Source organism: Hetaerina americana, unplaced genomic scaffold (genome assembly GCF_022747635.1).
Source record: "Hetaerina americana unplaced genomic scaffold, ioHetAmer1.1.p SCAF_1, whole genome shotgun sequence".
Classification (NCBI taxonomy): Eukaryota; Metazoa; Arthropoda; class Insecta; order Odonata; family Calopterygidae; genus Hetaerina; species Hetaerina americana.
In genome coordinates, this window is record NW_027286069.1 from 15,050,220 (window position 1) to 15,066,566 (window position 16,347).

At 34.7% G+C, this 16,347-nt stretch overlaps 1 protein-coding gene across 1 annotated transcript in view; it reads left to right on the plus strand.

The window, feature by feature from the left end:
• Window positions 1-16,347, plus strand: part of LOC139688748 (1-acyl-sn-glycerol-3-phosphate acyltransferase alpha-like) — a 20,701-nt gene continuing 4,354 nt past the window's right edge. The window contains exons 1-4 of the mRNA XM_071586257.1: window positions 1-339; window positions 467-600; window positions 667-848; window positions 15,503-15,719. Of these exons, the coding sequence (XP_071442358.1) occupies window positions 146-339; window positions 467-600; window positions 667-848; window positions 15,503-15,719 (727 nt within the window). The 5' untranslated portion in view covers window positions 1-145. The remainder of the gene's footprint in view (window positions 340-466; window positions 601-666; window positions 849-15,502; window positions 15,720-16,347) is intronic.

The window sequence follows — 16,347 nt, forward strand, 5'->3', positions numbered from 1 at the left end:
TGTCAGCAGTCGCAATTTCGTCCGTCTGAAAAAAGTCGCAGAAGTGTTGGCCGCCGATTGTTTTGGTTAGTTAGTGGTGTAAATACCTCTGTTTGAAGAGTAATTTCGCAGGTTTTTCTTGGAGATATAAATTCTCGAGACACAAATGATTCAAATGGCGCTGAATTCTACTGAATTAGTTATAGTAGGACTGGTATTAATTTTGCCATTTCTATATGAAACAAGTAAAGTGTTTCGTTATTATATAAAATTTTGTTTATATTATGGAATCGTGATGGCAATTGCTGTATTTGTGATTCCGATAATGATGTGGAGGCCGGGAGAAGTGAAGAACCTTCTGTGAGTACTTAAGAATATTTACTAATTGTGTTTGCTTCGATTGCATCTAGATTACATAATTCATCCCTCGAAGACCAATTAAGCTGGTGGTAAATAAGCTAATAACCTTGGTGTTTTCTCATGACAGACTGGCATCGGTACTTTGTCGGCACATATCAGGTCTTTTGGGATTGAAATGGGAATTACGTGGTCGAGAGCATCTCGAAAAGGAGCAAGCCTGTGTCATAGTTGCGAATCATCAAAGTTCGCTGGACGTACTTGGTTAGTGTTTATGTTGCAGCTAGATTAATAAAATGAATTGGGTCTGCCATAGATTGATTGTTTCAGGTATGTTTGAGCTCTGGCCGGTTATGGAGAAATGTACTGTCGTCGCCAAGAAGGAGCTACTTTATGCATGGCCCTTTGGTCTTGCTGCTTGGTTGTGCGGCCTCATCTTTATAGACCGATTCAACTCCGAGAAAGCACGTGAAACAATTAATGCCGCGACCTGTAAAATAAAGGAGAAAAAAGTAAGTTTCTGGCTACATGATGTTAATATTAATACGCCGGACCTGGTATTCTTGCTATTGAGTTCATCCTCCAATTATTTACCACAGGTTTTGTTCATATTCGAAACAAAATTCAAATTTCCGAATTACAAATTTAATGGAGCTTTTCTATGATGTACACCTTTGTTTTTAATTCAGTTGTGTTTCAGTGAATCATGTTTTATATTACAGTTATTGTAATTTTTCTTAGTTAAACATATAGTAAGAAATATGCTCATATTATAATACACGTCCTGTAGTAGGAATAAACAAAGGCATATACAAAGACATTTTTACAAACAGACAAACCTATCATTTGAATCATGAATGACCTGAATGTATTACATATTTCTTTTGTATAGCACCTGAAATAATGTGCAATTGCAATTAAATAGGTGACTTAGGTTTTATTTTGGTTCTCCAGAAATCGTCAACTGGTAGCCAAAATAGTGTCATGGGAACGGTGAAGTAGAATGAAATCGTTTTGATGAGCATTTTATTTTCTCTGATTACCAGAAAGAAATATGTGGACTAATGTTAAATTTTTTTTGATTATAACATTGAGCTTTCTAGACATTTTTTTGCTATTATTTTGTTCTCATTATCATCCTAACGAAATGAGCACATTGCTAAATCTTTTAAGAATGTTCTCCAAAACGACAGCAGTTAGACATGTACATGATAAAAAATTGACTTCCATAATTATAACAATCATGATACCTTTAATGAGATATGAAAAGATAGGATTAGATACTTGAGAATGTCTAGAAAATCGGTCATGAAGTTGACAGTTAAGCGTGATGTTTACAAATTCATGTGAGTAGCAAAATTTGATTGGAAGAAGAGATTCTTTGTTCATTATTTATTTTTGCATCTTTTAAGCCAGTATGGAAAAGTATTATGGACTAAGAGAAATCATAATATTATGAGTTTGCTATATATTAATGGTATTAATGAACGTAACTTGGTGTTAGCAATCAGTGGAGGCATCCAACAGCCGAAGTTATTTGCGACGTTAGGGATAGATGGGTAATGTGCTAGGAGCTAAATATTCTGCATATGGAGGAAGAATGGAGAGAATGGTATTAGCCTTCTTCTAATGACCGGTGCCATGAGGTCACATAGTGTAACATCCCATCCAAAGGACTCCGTACTCATTCGCTTAAAGACCTGGCACACCGGGTATGGATCAGGATACCACTGAAAAATCCTCCCACCTCAGGATTTAACCTGGAGGTGGCAGGGTTGGAAGCTAGTTCATTAATCACCATATCATCCTGATTCCCAGTAACTTGGTGTTATTTAGTGACATTTAAATAGTTAAACCTTCTGAAGCATTTACAGAAAAACATACATGTGTTCTGATATGCCGCTGTTTCAACCTTGAGGATGAACATATATGTTAATTGTACTGTTAGGAACTGAGTTGATTACGAATGAAATGAGTGTATTCACAAATCAAGTTGGAGATAGATAAATTAATGTAAAGTAGATGTGAATGTAGAAGTTGCTAGGAAGAACTAAAAATTCTAAAGTGAACGTTTTGCTTATAGAAATGGAGCACAACAGAAGAAAATAAGCTTCATAAAAGAGCTAGATACCTGGTTTTCTCATGTAATTGCTATTTTGTTAGTCAATGAAAAGCAGAAATCTCTAAAATTCATACAGATATGTGAAAAAAATCATGAAACAGAGAAATACCTTTGTTATTTTCTTGGGACATTCAATGAATTACGCACACTATTAGTGTGAATCATGGACAGTGAAAATCACATATGTGGTTATGAACAAATGGTGTTGCTATGTAATCTGCATATAGCATAGATCTCTAATTTCGATATGACAAGTTGTGCATCAAAATTTTAAGTATATTTTTAATTACATGTATTTCATTTTTATGTATAAACAATTTTTTAATGTTTATATTTTTTATTTGAAAATAATCCAGTGAGATATTTAATTTGTAAAGCCTCAAAATACACTTTGACAATATATTTTCCCTTGAACTCATTCCACAAAACATTTTCCCTGGACCCCTCAAAAACGTGAATTCCAGGTTTCACTGCAATGATTTAATTATTATTATATTAATTATATTTCCTTGCCTTTGTTGACAATCATCAAGTGCTCATTACTGTAAATTATTGATCATTCATTCATTCAAATAATTATCAAGGATCTTCCCTCTGCAATGGCCTACTCACCTCACACAGCTTGGAGGTGGTGGGCTCTTCCTCCCTTGACCCATCTGGGAAGCTGAATTGTGGTTAAACCATGGAATTAAATCTGCCAGCCTCCTGGCTTTTGTCCATATACGGGCTGTGGCATGAGATGGGATCTACATTGTACCATGAACAAGATGTGATGAATCTGAGAGTCCTCAGCTAGACATATCTTCTATCATACAGGGCCTCCATTTTGAGGTTGACAGTTTATGAGGTTATTGTCTCCCATGTTTATTTTTTGAATGCCATTAGACAATTGACAGTGTTTTAAGAACTCTAGAGTGAACACATAATCTACGTAGCCACATTATTCAAGAACTTGAAAAACAGGATTTGTTGTTCCAACTATAGACTTTTGTTAACTAAGAGTAAATTGAATATTTTATTCAAGTGAGTTACAGCGCTTAAATGCTTAGCCTGGGCAAAATACGGTCGGCAGTGAATTATTTCATTAGTGTGAGATATGTTCAGTTATTTTCATTTGCCGATTTGCTGCCATAATTCAGCGGCTGCTTACTGAACTGAAGTCACTGCACTCTAATCTTATTAAGATTCCAGTATAGCAACCAAGAAACAGTCATTAAAAGGACATGCCAATGATTTTTGCAACATTTCTTGGAAAATTATTTCTTTTTTTTGTATAAACTGTGCATATTTCAAATAGGTAGTAAATGTGAAAGTTCTTTGCTAATGAAATATAGTTAAGTATTGAGGAATATTTTTTTAATTTAAGGCTGGGTAAGATATAAATTTCGTGTACATGAGCAGGGGAAGAGGACTGTGAATATGATGAATATGAAGATCGCATTGAAAATGTGTTTTTTGGTTTGATTTGAAATATTCAAGATAAGCATTTCAGTTAAAAGGTTTAGGGCAATGTGGGAGGAAGAGTCTATATGGACTAATTCGAAGCATCTGTGGGGAAGGAATCTGGCTGAAAGACTTTGTGGGGTCAGTGTTGGTCCCTATTCCAAAAAAGGTGGAAGGCTACATCATTTGAGGGCTACAGAACCATAAGTTTGATTTCTCGCGCAGCTAAAGTTGTTCTCAGGATCATTAACAGGAGTATAGAGAGTAGGGCAAATGATTACTTAGTGGGTGATCAGTTTTGGTTTAGGAAGGGGAGAGGCACGTGAAATGCCATTGCAGTAATGAGATCACTAATCAAGAGGAATATAGAATACAATCAGGACGTGTTTGCCTGTTTCGTAGATTTAGTAGGGTACGGGGAGTCCAGATGGGCAGTGTTAGGAAGAGGTGTAAGGCAGGGTTGCCCAGTATCACCGTTGCTGTTCAACGTATATGTGGAGGAAATAATTAAAGAGGCATGGGAAGAACTAGAGGTAGGAATGAAAGTCAGCGGGGAATTCGTAAAATCAGTTAGGCATGCTGATGCTCAAGCTCCAATTTGTCAGCCAGCCAAGGGTTTACAAGCTTTTCCGAGTGTATTGGAAACGTAGTGCAATAGATATGGGATGAGAATAAATACAAATAAAACAAATTTTATGTGATTTTCCGGAAAGACAAAGGCTAAGCTTAACATTAGAATAGGAGGGTAAAAACTAGAGCAGGTGGAATAGTTTACGTATCTCGGAAGTGTTTTGGACCAACACGGTCAAAGTAGTAGGGATATAAGGTAAATAATGCTAGGAAAAGAGGCTTTCAAAAGGAGGAGGGAGTTGATGACAGGGACTTTGAGTGAGGATATTAAGAATATACTCGTAAAAACTTTGTTATGAATTGTAGCTATGTACGGCATGGAAACCTGGTCACTTCAGCAGGATAATAGGCGTAGATTGGAGACTTTTGAAATTTGGGTATGGAGGAGAATGGAGAAGGTAAAATGGACCGGAAGTAAAACTAACGAGAAAGTGCTTGGTATGGCGGGTGAGAAGAAGGGATTGTTGGGAGAAATCATAAGGAGGCGGGAAAAATGGATGAAGGGCGTGTTTATCGAAAATGGGATATTGAAGACTGTAATAGAGGGCAGAATGTTAGGCAAACAAGGGAAGGGCAGGAATAGGATATAGATGTATGACGGGATAAGGGGGGGAGGAAGTACACGGAGATGAAAAGTAACGTGTTGCAGAGTTGGATGTGGGGTTGTGTTTTGATAGGAGATATTTATTGGGTAGTTGTGTCCATTCAAAACCTACCTTGACCAGTAATTACCTAAAAAAAGTATTCCAGTACTGAAAAATGTTTATTTGAAGAAGTATATTACAGCCTAATTTTGATAACTTTGTTGTGCTGATCTGTATTGGGGTCAGAAATGACCGAAGTAGTTCCTTTTGCCCTACAGAAAATAGCTTGTTGAAAATGTTGATAACAGCATAATTTACCCATGGTTAAATGATAACTTTCTCATTCTTACCACAATATTTTATTAAAATTGAGTTATTGTATCATAGAAAAGGCAGTTGAAAATTCTATAAAATAGATGCGGATAGGTTTAACATGTTAATCACGGCTTATCTGGTCAGCTGACTCAGTTATATTGAGTCGCTGGCATTACAAAAGGACACTGCTTTCCACTTTCATGATTTTAAGCTAAAACTTTTTTATTTTTTTTCCTTAATGAATTTTCAGAACCTTCATTAAATAATAATAAATTGTGGTTGATTAAAATTGCAGATCGAGTTACTCTCTCTCGTCGACTTTCATCTCTCTTTTGAATTATACAGTGAATATTAGTTTGGAAATATTTTACTGCTCTCCAACGCACCTTAAGCTTTATCACTGAAAAATCACATCTCTTTAAATTTGTATATCTGTTTCAATGAAGGTGTTCCGTAAAACTTGGTCCAGAACCAGTCAAATATGGTAATGAAATTAAGAAATAATGTTTACTATCTGAAATCCTGTAGTATGTGGTCCTGAAATACATTAGTTTAAGATGTCAAGTGCTCACTTTATGCCCGAATTTTTTGGGACACCCACTGAAATGCTTCCAAGTGTATTCCTTAGACTCTTAGGTTGGCAATGTTTGTACTAGGACTCTCCTAGTCCTCCCTCTTGTAGGTAAGGAGAGGGGCAAGAGGAGAATACTACATTGAATTTTGTCCAAGGTGGAGCACCACTACTCTTCCCTTGTATCAGACAGTAAATGATGAAAATAATATCCCCTGACCGGATGAGTTCATAGTAGTCATTTTTTGATTTAATATGAGGTCATATTGTGATGTTTACATCTATGTAAATCTATATCACTCCAACAAATTTCCAAAAAACCATAGCTATCCCAGTAGGGTTCCCAGTCAATTAAGAAGTTCTGGTGAAATGTGTAAATATGGTAGTTATTGCTAAGGAATAGAATGGACTAGCTCAATATGGCGGCTATGAAGAATTTAGTTTGCTTATGAACTTATTGATAATTGCATTTTTTATGTTAGCCTTTAAATCTTTTTGCCATTATTGCTAATACCCCATAAGTTTCATAATCCAATTCCCTACAGCCATAATTCATGGAAAAACCACTACTGATGGTTCCTGTGTGTAAGTGATACTGAAAGAGAAGCTCACCACACTCTAGAAATAGAATGATCCGCCTGTTCAACTTGAATGGGAGTGATGGTAGCTGAAGAAAATGAGATCTGAAAAAAAGATTACGTGCTATCAATATGTGATCAAAAAACAGTAGTTCAGCTGATGTCATGGGCCAAGACTGGTAAACAAAAGTCTAAGTAGGTTGCAATGGGGGCAACATGTTTCCCCTCTCTTGACATGCATTCTGTGAGAAATATATTAATTTTTGAAAATCTTTATTCAGTTCTAATATTTAGTTTAAAATTGCCAAGTCACCAAGCTTTTAACAAAAATGAATTTGATAATAATAATATTTAAATGAAACTGTTCGGTACATTTCAATTCGTCCTCAATTCAGTCGTCTCTCCACTGGTATTCACTGTTGTAGTCAGGTCTCCCCGCTGAACTCCCATCTTATTTGTTCCCATGAGCTTTTGAAACCAAAGTTTTACTACATATGGACTGCAACCTATCGGCAAGTGCTTCAATAAAGCAAGTTATTAAGACTGTTACCTTGAAAGTGCTGTATTGTAGGAGCTTGACGAGTGGATTTAGAAAACCCTTAAAAGATGTGAGAAGTATTAAGGTAGTTGATTAAAATATTAAGAAAAGGTTAATGCTGAATTGATAACAAAGGTCTGAAGACCTTGCAGAATCCATACCAACCATACCTAACCATAACATAGAGGCTGTATGTACACAATGAAGAAACTGTGCGTTTTACAGTTACTGTGAATAGAAATTAAGAAGGTGAAGCAAAACAAAGATTAGGGGACCTTAATTTGAAGAAAATCATAGTCCTCACCTATATGCACTTCTCATATGACCTAATTTTCAACAAATATGTGTAACTATAATTCTCCAATTTCAAACAATCATATTTAGAAAGTTGATTTTCTTTTATATTTTGTAGCAGCCTATAAAAATAATATTTTTTCAATGAAGCAAAATCTCAGAAGTTGGAAGTACTAAAACTTCCTAATGTAAGACATGGGTAATGCAAGAAGGGTTTATGGTTAAGATCATTCAAATTTCTTGTTTTGTCACCAGAAGGTATTTTTTTTTCTTGAAGTTGGGACCCAGTGTTTTTTCTATTTTTTTAAGAAGTTTTGTGAAAATGGATATTATACTCGATGACTATTAAACGAAGAGAGTGAGATATTGGACTCACAACCCAAACAGGTACTGTAAACGATGTTAAAGTTTAATCATCATTTTGATTTTATCATTTCTCAATTTATAATATGTATACTCATATAATGGGAAAATGTATCAGTAGATCCTAGAGCATCATCACAGACATGAAGTTGCCTCGTTTGGTATTTATTAGAACTGGTAATCATGCAAATATACATTCCTGGAAGAGTTATCAAATTTTCCATTTTAGTCACCATTATTATTTGAAAATGAGTACCAACTTACCGATTTCATTCATGGTTCACATCCAAAATGTTTTGTCAGTGAAGCATGAATTACATTTCTCTCACCAGATTCCCATATTCCATATGGGAATCTCATTCATTTCATTCAAGTTTTTTCCTTTAGTTGCCAATTTAATTGCAAAATTGCTATTGCCTTTTTTCTTTTCAGATGCAGTGTATCACCCGAGGTTATTCTATTCAGCCAAGTAGGTAAACAATATTAAATCATGCTGGAAATTTCTTTCTCTAGGTATCAGATCTCTGGGCTTTGCTAAAATCTTGCGGCTCCTTACTAACTTTCTCTCTTTGTCTCAATGGTGATCAATGTCTGTGGGTTGCGGTGTGTAGCAGTTAACTATCTTGTATTTTGGGCATATGTTTTGTTTTCAGCTGGCTCTTGTGTAATCTTTAGGTTTAGCTCAAATGCAGTAATACTCTAATTTATGAATCCCCCACTGTGGTTCATCAATAGGTGACATGTTTGCATGTCATTTAACAATGTGCTTTCCTCAAAGCTATACATTTTATATAATATTTGAAAAACTGAAAAATTATTGGTCATAGTGTATTTTTTGAGTCCATATGAGTTGTCTTAAATGGTTGTGTATGCTCACCATGTGCATAATCAGTCTTGGTCTATGAATGGATAGAGCAAACAACTAGGCATTAACTAAGTAATATGAATTAAATAGAGCAATTTTCTTGGACTAAATATTGATGTTTTTTAAGTAGCATAAGTTACTTTTTGGATTTTCAAATCCTTGGGTATATTTATTAATAAAATATGTCTGCTTCTGTTGTGTTCAAAATAAGTTTTACATGAAAAGTCACAAATATTTTTTTGGAATCAATCAGAAATTTGAAATAAAATGAACAGGGTTCCATTTAAAATCAAACTTCAGCTAATGGTAGTTGACTCTAAACCTAATGATCATTGTTTATTATGGGACATAGATTTATTTATTCTGTACGGAAAGTCTAGGCATTGACTGGTTTACATTTGTCTTCTGATGAAACTTTCCCCAAAAGTAAGGAAGTTTTGGTATTACTGGATTTGTTTTATCACAAAGATTTACATAGAAATAAAACCTGGTTATTTTTGGGCCTGTATGATTTGAATTTGAATTAATTTATATAAATGATGTGATGGACAATTAAATGTTAATGTAATGGTAAATCCTTATTCTGCAATGCATGCACCTATATTGGTTCTTAATTGACATCTTGTTTAGCATGCACGTGACCTTAAGAACTAAATGATGTTTGGTAAAATATGAATCCCCTTGATCATCTTGAAATTTTTACTTCCTCCAGAGGTCATTCCCGTAAAATCTTTTATTTGTAGGGTGAATTCTAGATCTTTAAATAAAGTTTTCTGAAATTTCTTTGACCATTTTCGCGCAAATATCTGACATTTGTTTGTGTATGTATTTGTTTGGGGTTTATCAACATAATAAATCATAATCATGACTATTATGTATATATGAATTTTTTTGTAAAAAATAGACATTTAGAAAATAGAAAATTTTTGCCTACATTGCACATATTAACTGACATTTCACTATGGTTATGTTACTATTATCTCACCTTTTTCTCAGCTAAGACTTCCAAATATTTAAATACCTTATATTAAAAGTTTGTATAAAAATTGTTTTCTTCTTCTGTTGTATCTTTTAATCCAAACTAAATAATTTATTTTGGACAAAGTTTTCACAAAAGTATTGCATTAAAAGAAGTTTCAGTTCATTTTATCTGGTAGTGAAAACATATGTCACTGTATAGTTAATTCATGGAGTAGATATTGATCAAAACTAATTGAAGAATCAAATCCAATATTTTAAGCAAAATGAAGTCTGCTTTTATCCCACCTATAAATATACTTTATCTATTTAGAAAATTTTCTCCAATGGAATTTTAGCGATTATTAACTTCAATGTTGTCCTATTCATCGTAGTTACATTTTTTTTAGTGATGAAAAAACTACTAAGACAGTGTAGATTGCATCTAGCTGGGGAAAAGTAGTGTTACTTTTAACAAGGAGGAATAAATTCGGGACTATAGGTTAGAGGAAACATAATCATTATTATTATTGGCACTCCACCAGTTAAGGTAGGTTTTGGATGAACACAGACTATACAAAGTTGCAACAATGCATTTCCTTGCCTCTACTATAAAAACAATACCTGGCACTAAAATAAGCTCATCTTTAATTCTGCATGCTACCTTCCTCCCTTCTTAACATCGAACATACCTATCAAATACCCTTCCTTGCCTGCCTAATGTTCTACCGTATATCACAGCCCTCAACATACCATTGGCAATCAAAATCCTCCTCATCCATCTTATGTGCCTCCTATGGATGTCCTTCAACAACTCGCTTCGCTCACGATGCCTTGCACTTCCTCATTTGTTAAACTTTCTGCCTATTTTACTATTTTCATCCTTCATTGCACCCATTTCAAAAACCATCAATCTCTCTATCATCTTGCTTCAGCAACCATGTTTCTATGTCATACTAAAACATGCTCCCTGTCTTAGTAATAATAATCATAGTAACTTAATAACCATAGTCATGAGTTTTAAGGAGTCAATTGTAATTTCAGGCGTGATGTGTTGAAGGTCAAACATAATAAATAACTAATAGTAGCAAATACAAGGTGCAATAAATCTTATCTAGTGGAAAATTCCTACTCTCAGTTCTTTACTTTTAATGGCCCTTTTCTTAAAATCCTCACCAAAAGTTCCCTGTCATCAATGCCTCATTTTGAAACCATCTTAAAACAGTGTAAGCCTTCTTCTTATATTCCTTTTAACTTGACCATCTTGGTCCGAAACCCTGCCAAAAAACTTCTCCCTCTGTTGCAGTTTTTACCCTCCTGTTTTAGCATTTATCTTGGCCTACCTCTTCCATGCAAATTTTATAAACTTTTTTTGTTTGTATTGATTCTCATTGCATGCTTATGACAATTATTTTCTAATGCACTCATTGATGCTTGTAACCCCTTGGCTGACCAGCTAACAAAAGTGTGATCATCCGAAATCTAACTGGTTTAATGAATTCCTCTCAGACTTACATTCCCTATCTCCAATTCTACCCATTCCTCTTTTACCAACTCTTCCATGCATACATTGAAAAGTTTGGGTGGTGATGGACATCAATGTCTCACCCTCTTTGTAACACTGCCCATCCTAATTCTCCATCCACCACTGGTGCTGGGGCAGTTGTGGACTTATAAAGTTTGTGGGTAAAGTGGCTTATCCCTCCAATCTGTTCCTAATTTCTGAAATGCGTTCACCAATTTCAACCAATTTATACTGTCAAATGCCTTCTCAAAATCTATGAAACAAAAAAAATATGTGATTATATTATCCTCTCTTTTGGTGACTTAATTACTGCCTTGGCATTATGTTTGCCTCTCCCCTTCTGAATCCAAACTGATCATCCCCTAGGTAATCGTTTGCCATAGGTTTCATCCTCTTCTTGATGATCCTGAGTATCACTTTGGATGTGTGAGAGATCAAATATTTTGTTCTGCACTACTCACATATGGCTGTATTTCCCATTTTTGGGATGGAACTAACACTGGTCTGATGAAATATTCCAACCCAATTCCTAACTCATTGATGCTTCAATTAGTCCATAAAACTCTTCCTACCTCAAGTTCCTAACCCTGAAATAATTCTGTAGGTATGTTACATATCCCCATGACCTATTTGATTTCATTTCCCTCAATGCTCCTTCTGTCTCGCCAGTTAGTAATCCTGGACATAATTTATCCATATCCATTATAAGTATCCGTATCTAGGTCATATCATATCCTCTTTAATGTTTAAGCTTGCTGGCTTAACACTTTTACCACATAGTTCCTCTATTCAGTATTTCCTTCTCTCTTGATTATTTTCTTTTTTTTTATTATGTTAAATAATTTTCTTGACTTATCTTTGATTGTTTGCCCAAATTTTTTCATTTCCTATGCGGCACACCAATTATACCTTTTCTTGTCCTAGTTTTGTGTCTTCCACCATGCTTCTTAACCCTATTAGTTTCCCACCTCAGCATTTAGTCATCACTTTCTACTTCCGTCTACTTATGTCCATGTTTATGTTCTTCCATTTCCTATTTTTTGTCTATCTTTCTAATCATCTCATCTGTAATCCATGATGTTCATGTCCTTTTTTATTTACTCTTCCTACAGTTTCATTGGCAGCTTTTCCTTTGCATTTGCAGCTATCCTTTTTTGATAAATTCCAATTTTTTTATATTTTGCCCTCTCCCTTTTTTCATTTGTAATTATCTCACCAGCCTGCTGATACTCTTTACCTATTATCCCAGTTAACGTTTCAAAATTTTGTCTCCTGGAGAACTCTATTGCTTTTTCCCTGCATTTATTCCTTGTTCCTAAACTATAGTTCCCTACCTCACTACCATCTCTTTCGTCGCCTACCATCGCATTCTAATATCCTAGCACTATCAAATTTTTCATTCCAGGAAAACCCACAGTTATTTCTCCTAATTGATTGTATACACTGTTGACTTCTTCCTCTCTATCATTGGTTGGTGGTATGTGGACCTGAAAAGTGGTTAATATGTTGGTTCAGCTTTTATTTCTACTAATAATATTCTATCAGTTTCTTGCTCTATGTTTTATATGCTTCTTCCTGCCTTTTTTTTTAGCATTATTGCCACCCATCACTGACTCTTCCTCTCTGCTGCATATTACTCTATATCTATTGCTCCAGTAATCCCCGCTATCCTTCCATCTCACCTTGCCCATCCCTAAAAAGTCTATATTTCCTCTCCTCATTATCTGCCTAATATTTTCTAATTTCCTTATCTACAACATCATCCTAACATTCCACGTCACTCTTCTTCCTGGTTCAGTCATCTTCTGTGCTGCTACTTTCAATTTAACCGTGAAAGGATTTCATTGGATGACAACCATGGAAGCCTTGTCTCTCCTGCTGCCAAGCATGGCACATACCCTAACATATGTCTATCATTGTATATTTAATTGAGGTGGTTTCCCATTGCATTCCTCAATAGTGTTTTAACGTGACACCATCACTCAAATGGCTGCCCCACTGGGGTCAGATGCCTTTGCAGCTGCCTCACTGAGAAACAGATGCTACGCAGACTACCTTTTCTCTGGGTCCTAACTTCCTCCTATCTGGCATGGGTGATCCTACCAGGAGCAATTTTCATTGCTCTCACCAGTACAGCTCTAGGGGTCATCGGAATGCACAAGCCCTTCCATTACGTCAGTGTTGTAGTCCATGGGGAGGGAGAGGAAACAGTATGCATATAATTTTAATGGAAAATGCAAGTATGGATATTCTTTTAATTTCTCATTGTGTTATTATCAAAAGGTAAAAAAAAATTTTGGAAAGATTTTCAATGTCCATTCCCCATCAATTACTGTTGATATTGCTGGCCTAATGATGATTCTTTATAGCGATAGCATTATGTGGTGAGCATTAGGAAAAAAATATTGTTATAATATCCTTTTGTAGCCAAATAATCTACAATAAGTTGGTTTCAATTGATAGTTTATCATTTTTTGACGGTGTGTCCTAACTGTTTTAAAATAGGGGATATTCACTTAGGAGAAAGTAATGTTCTGGTCATTTCAGTTTGTTTTTCATACTGTTCAGACGTAATAAATACTTGCTAATGCATCCGTAAGGATGCCCACAAATGGTGATTACATAGTTTGTGCAAACATTTTTGCAGAAAAGGAACTTTGCCCATTAATAATAGGATTCAACATACTATCAATATTGATGCAAAAGAGCCTTGGGCCAATTGGCAATGTAATGCATAAAGGAACTGAAATTGCAAAAGCGCTTGCTAGATGGGTTTCCTAGCTCGATAATTATGCTAATTTTACTAGTACTACCATGAAGTAGGCACATAAGATTATTATGTGGTGTTGGGTTTTTAATAGATTTGCTGTGCAGTCTGTTGAAAAGATTGTATGTAAATATACTGAAATGCAAACTCTGGGTAGCTGGTGCTTCCTTTGCTCCTCTTAAATATTATGTATTTATGGAGGTGAAGGGCAAAACATTTAGAAGGTGAGATGTTAATACTAATTCCATCATTTATTTAAAGAGAGAGAGTCTATAGTTGAAGTACTAGTTTCAAGGAAATTTGTTTAAAATTCTCATTCCCTGTTTGAAGATGGTAAAAGTGTTCAGATTTATTTCCCCGGATAAACCAAGTTAACTATGGTATTTTGGTTGTTGTTTATTGTACCTATTAGTTGCCTCCCTCCAAGAGTAAATATCCAAAGTGATAAAGCTGCTCAGAGCTACAAATGAAAGCCTAACTTGTCACACACTCAGCAGAGCCGGCTGAGTTTCATTGTACCTATCATTGAATATTATTTGCTGAATTGCAGAGGTCATGCACTTTATAGATTAGATTTCTAGGGTGTCTAATTTAGCAAATAGTATGACCTGTTTATCGTGTACCCATGGCTAACTAATTGGCATCATATCTTCAATTTATTTTTGAAATTTTGTCATTTTACATATCATTTCATCAGTCTTTTTGCTTCTCCTTAATTTTTGTATTAGTAGTCATTCTTCTTCTAATGTGACTGATCTTTGTACCTTTGGTCTGAAGACAGTATTTTGCGTATTTTCAAAATAGAATACTGAATCTAGTATATATTAAGGTACACACATTTTGTTACTTCATAGAAGTTTCTATTGGTTATTTGCTGCTGTTGTAATCAGTACTCATAGAATAATGAAATGCTGCAATCAAACCTAAGAACAAAAGATTTTATTTTTCTGAAAGTCATTCTTAAGCTTTTTATGAATGCTGAAAATTTCTCCTCCTAATTTCTAGCATAGACAAATTGCACAATAATCCTTGTTCTCATTGTGTTTAATGGAAGAGATATTTCAGGGGATTAAAATTTACCCTGTTTATAATGTATTATGTACACTCACAAATTTACCAATTTCTGATTGTTTTCATGCACATAGTCCATTTCTAAGCTCATGGCAGTAATACTATAAAGATGGAGGGAATGCTAATCATTGCAGAAAAATGCAAGGCAGAATGTAGTCAAAACCAATGGAGAGGGTTAAACAACTGCCAAGAATAACATGATGTAATTATTAATTCATGTATGATATCTAATGTTGTGGATAATGGAATGCAAGGTCACTTTTTCCTGATTTTGAAATGAAATTTTTCCAAAATTCCACCTGTAATAAATGATTGAATTATATTTTTATTTCAGGATTGATCCCTTTTTTATCCTTAGTTTGAAAATTACTCCAAAATTGAAGTGTTCTTTTTTTCATGTCTATCTTATATGCTGCTACTTAAATATGTTGGCAGTTCTCATTTATCTTGTCAGGATTGGATGAGATCAGTTCAGAAATGCTCAGATTGAAAAATGGTTTTGTGGTATTTCTCTTTCATGGCCCATGCTCTTATGTGATTTAGATCAAGCTATGGGTGTTTCCTGAGGGGACACGTAATACGTGTGGACCCATGAAAACTGCAGCCCTGATGAAAGCTGGAAATGGTGGTTCAAAAGATTTGATGCTTCCGTTCAAGAAGGGTGCATTTCATGTTGCTCTCTCAGCACAAATTCCAATTCTGCCGGTTGTGTTTTCATCTTATTATTTCCTTGATGGACACCAAAAACATCTTGATCCAGGTAACTGTTAGCATAGCTATGACTAATGCATGATTTATATCTTTGCTGTGTATGATGTGAAATCTATATGGTTTATGCATAGCCAGTATTGTTAATTGTCAGACATATTGTTGTCATTGATCGCCATACTATTGTCTTAATATATGAATCATATTTATTATAAACTTACTGACATGTATTTGAAGGTTAAAAGTTCTGTGGGTTGGCTTCGATGCAGTGATCAATTTTATCATATGCCTTATGCTAGTTATTTCTTACTTAAGACTGAAATATGTTATTCAGATTGCTTATATTTTGGTCAAATTTAAGATATTCTGTTTGTCTCATGGAAACATTTTTTGTAGATAGTATGCTGACATTCAGAAGAAATCTTCTACTCTTTCTGGGCTTTTGGCTATCCACTAAGCTAATTTTACATTGAATTAGTGCCTTTTTTTGGTGTATATGTATTGTTTGAACTATCTTAAAAAATTCTTCTGCAGCCAAGGCAATGTTTTTATTTTTACTCAAACTTTTGCCCCTTTTATTCATGGTTGGCCAGATTTTTCCAAATTATGAATAAGGTATTTTTGGTCCTCTATAGTATAATCCATGTGGAGTTGTGGCAGATGAATTAAAACACTACAGT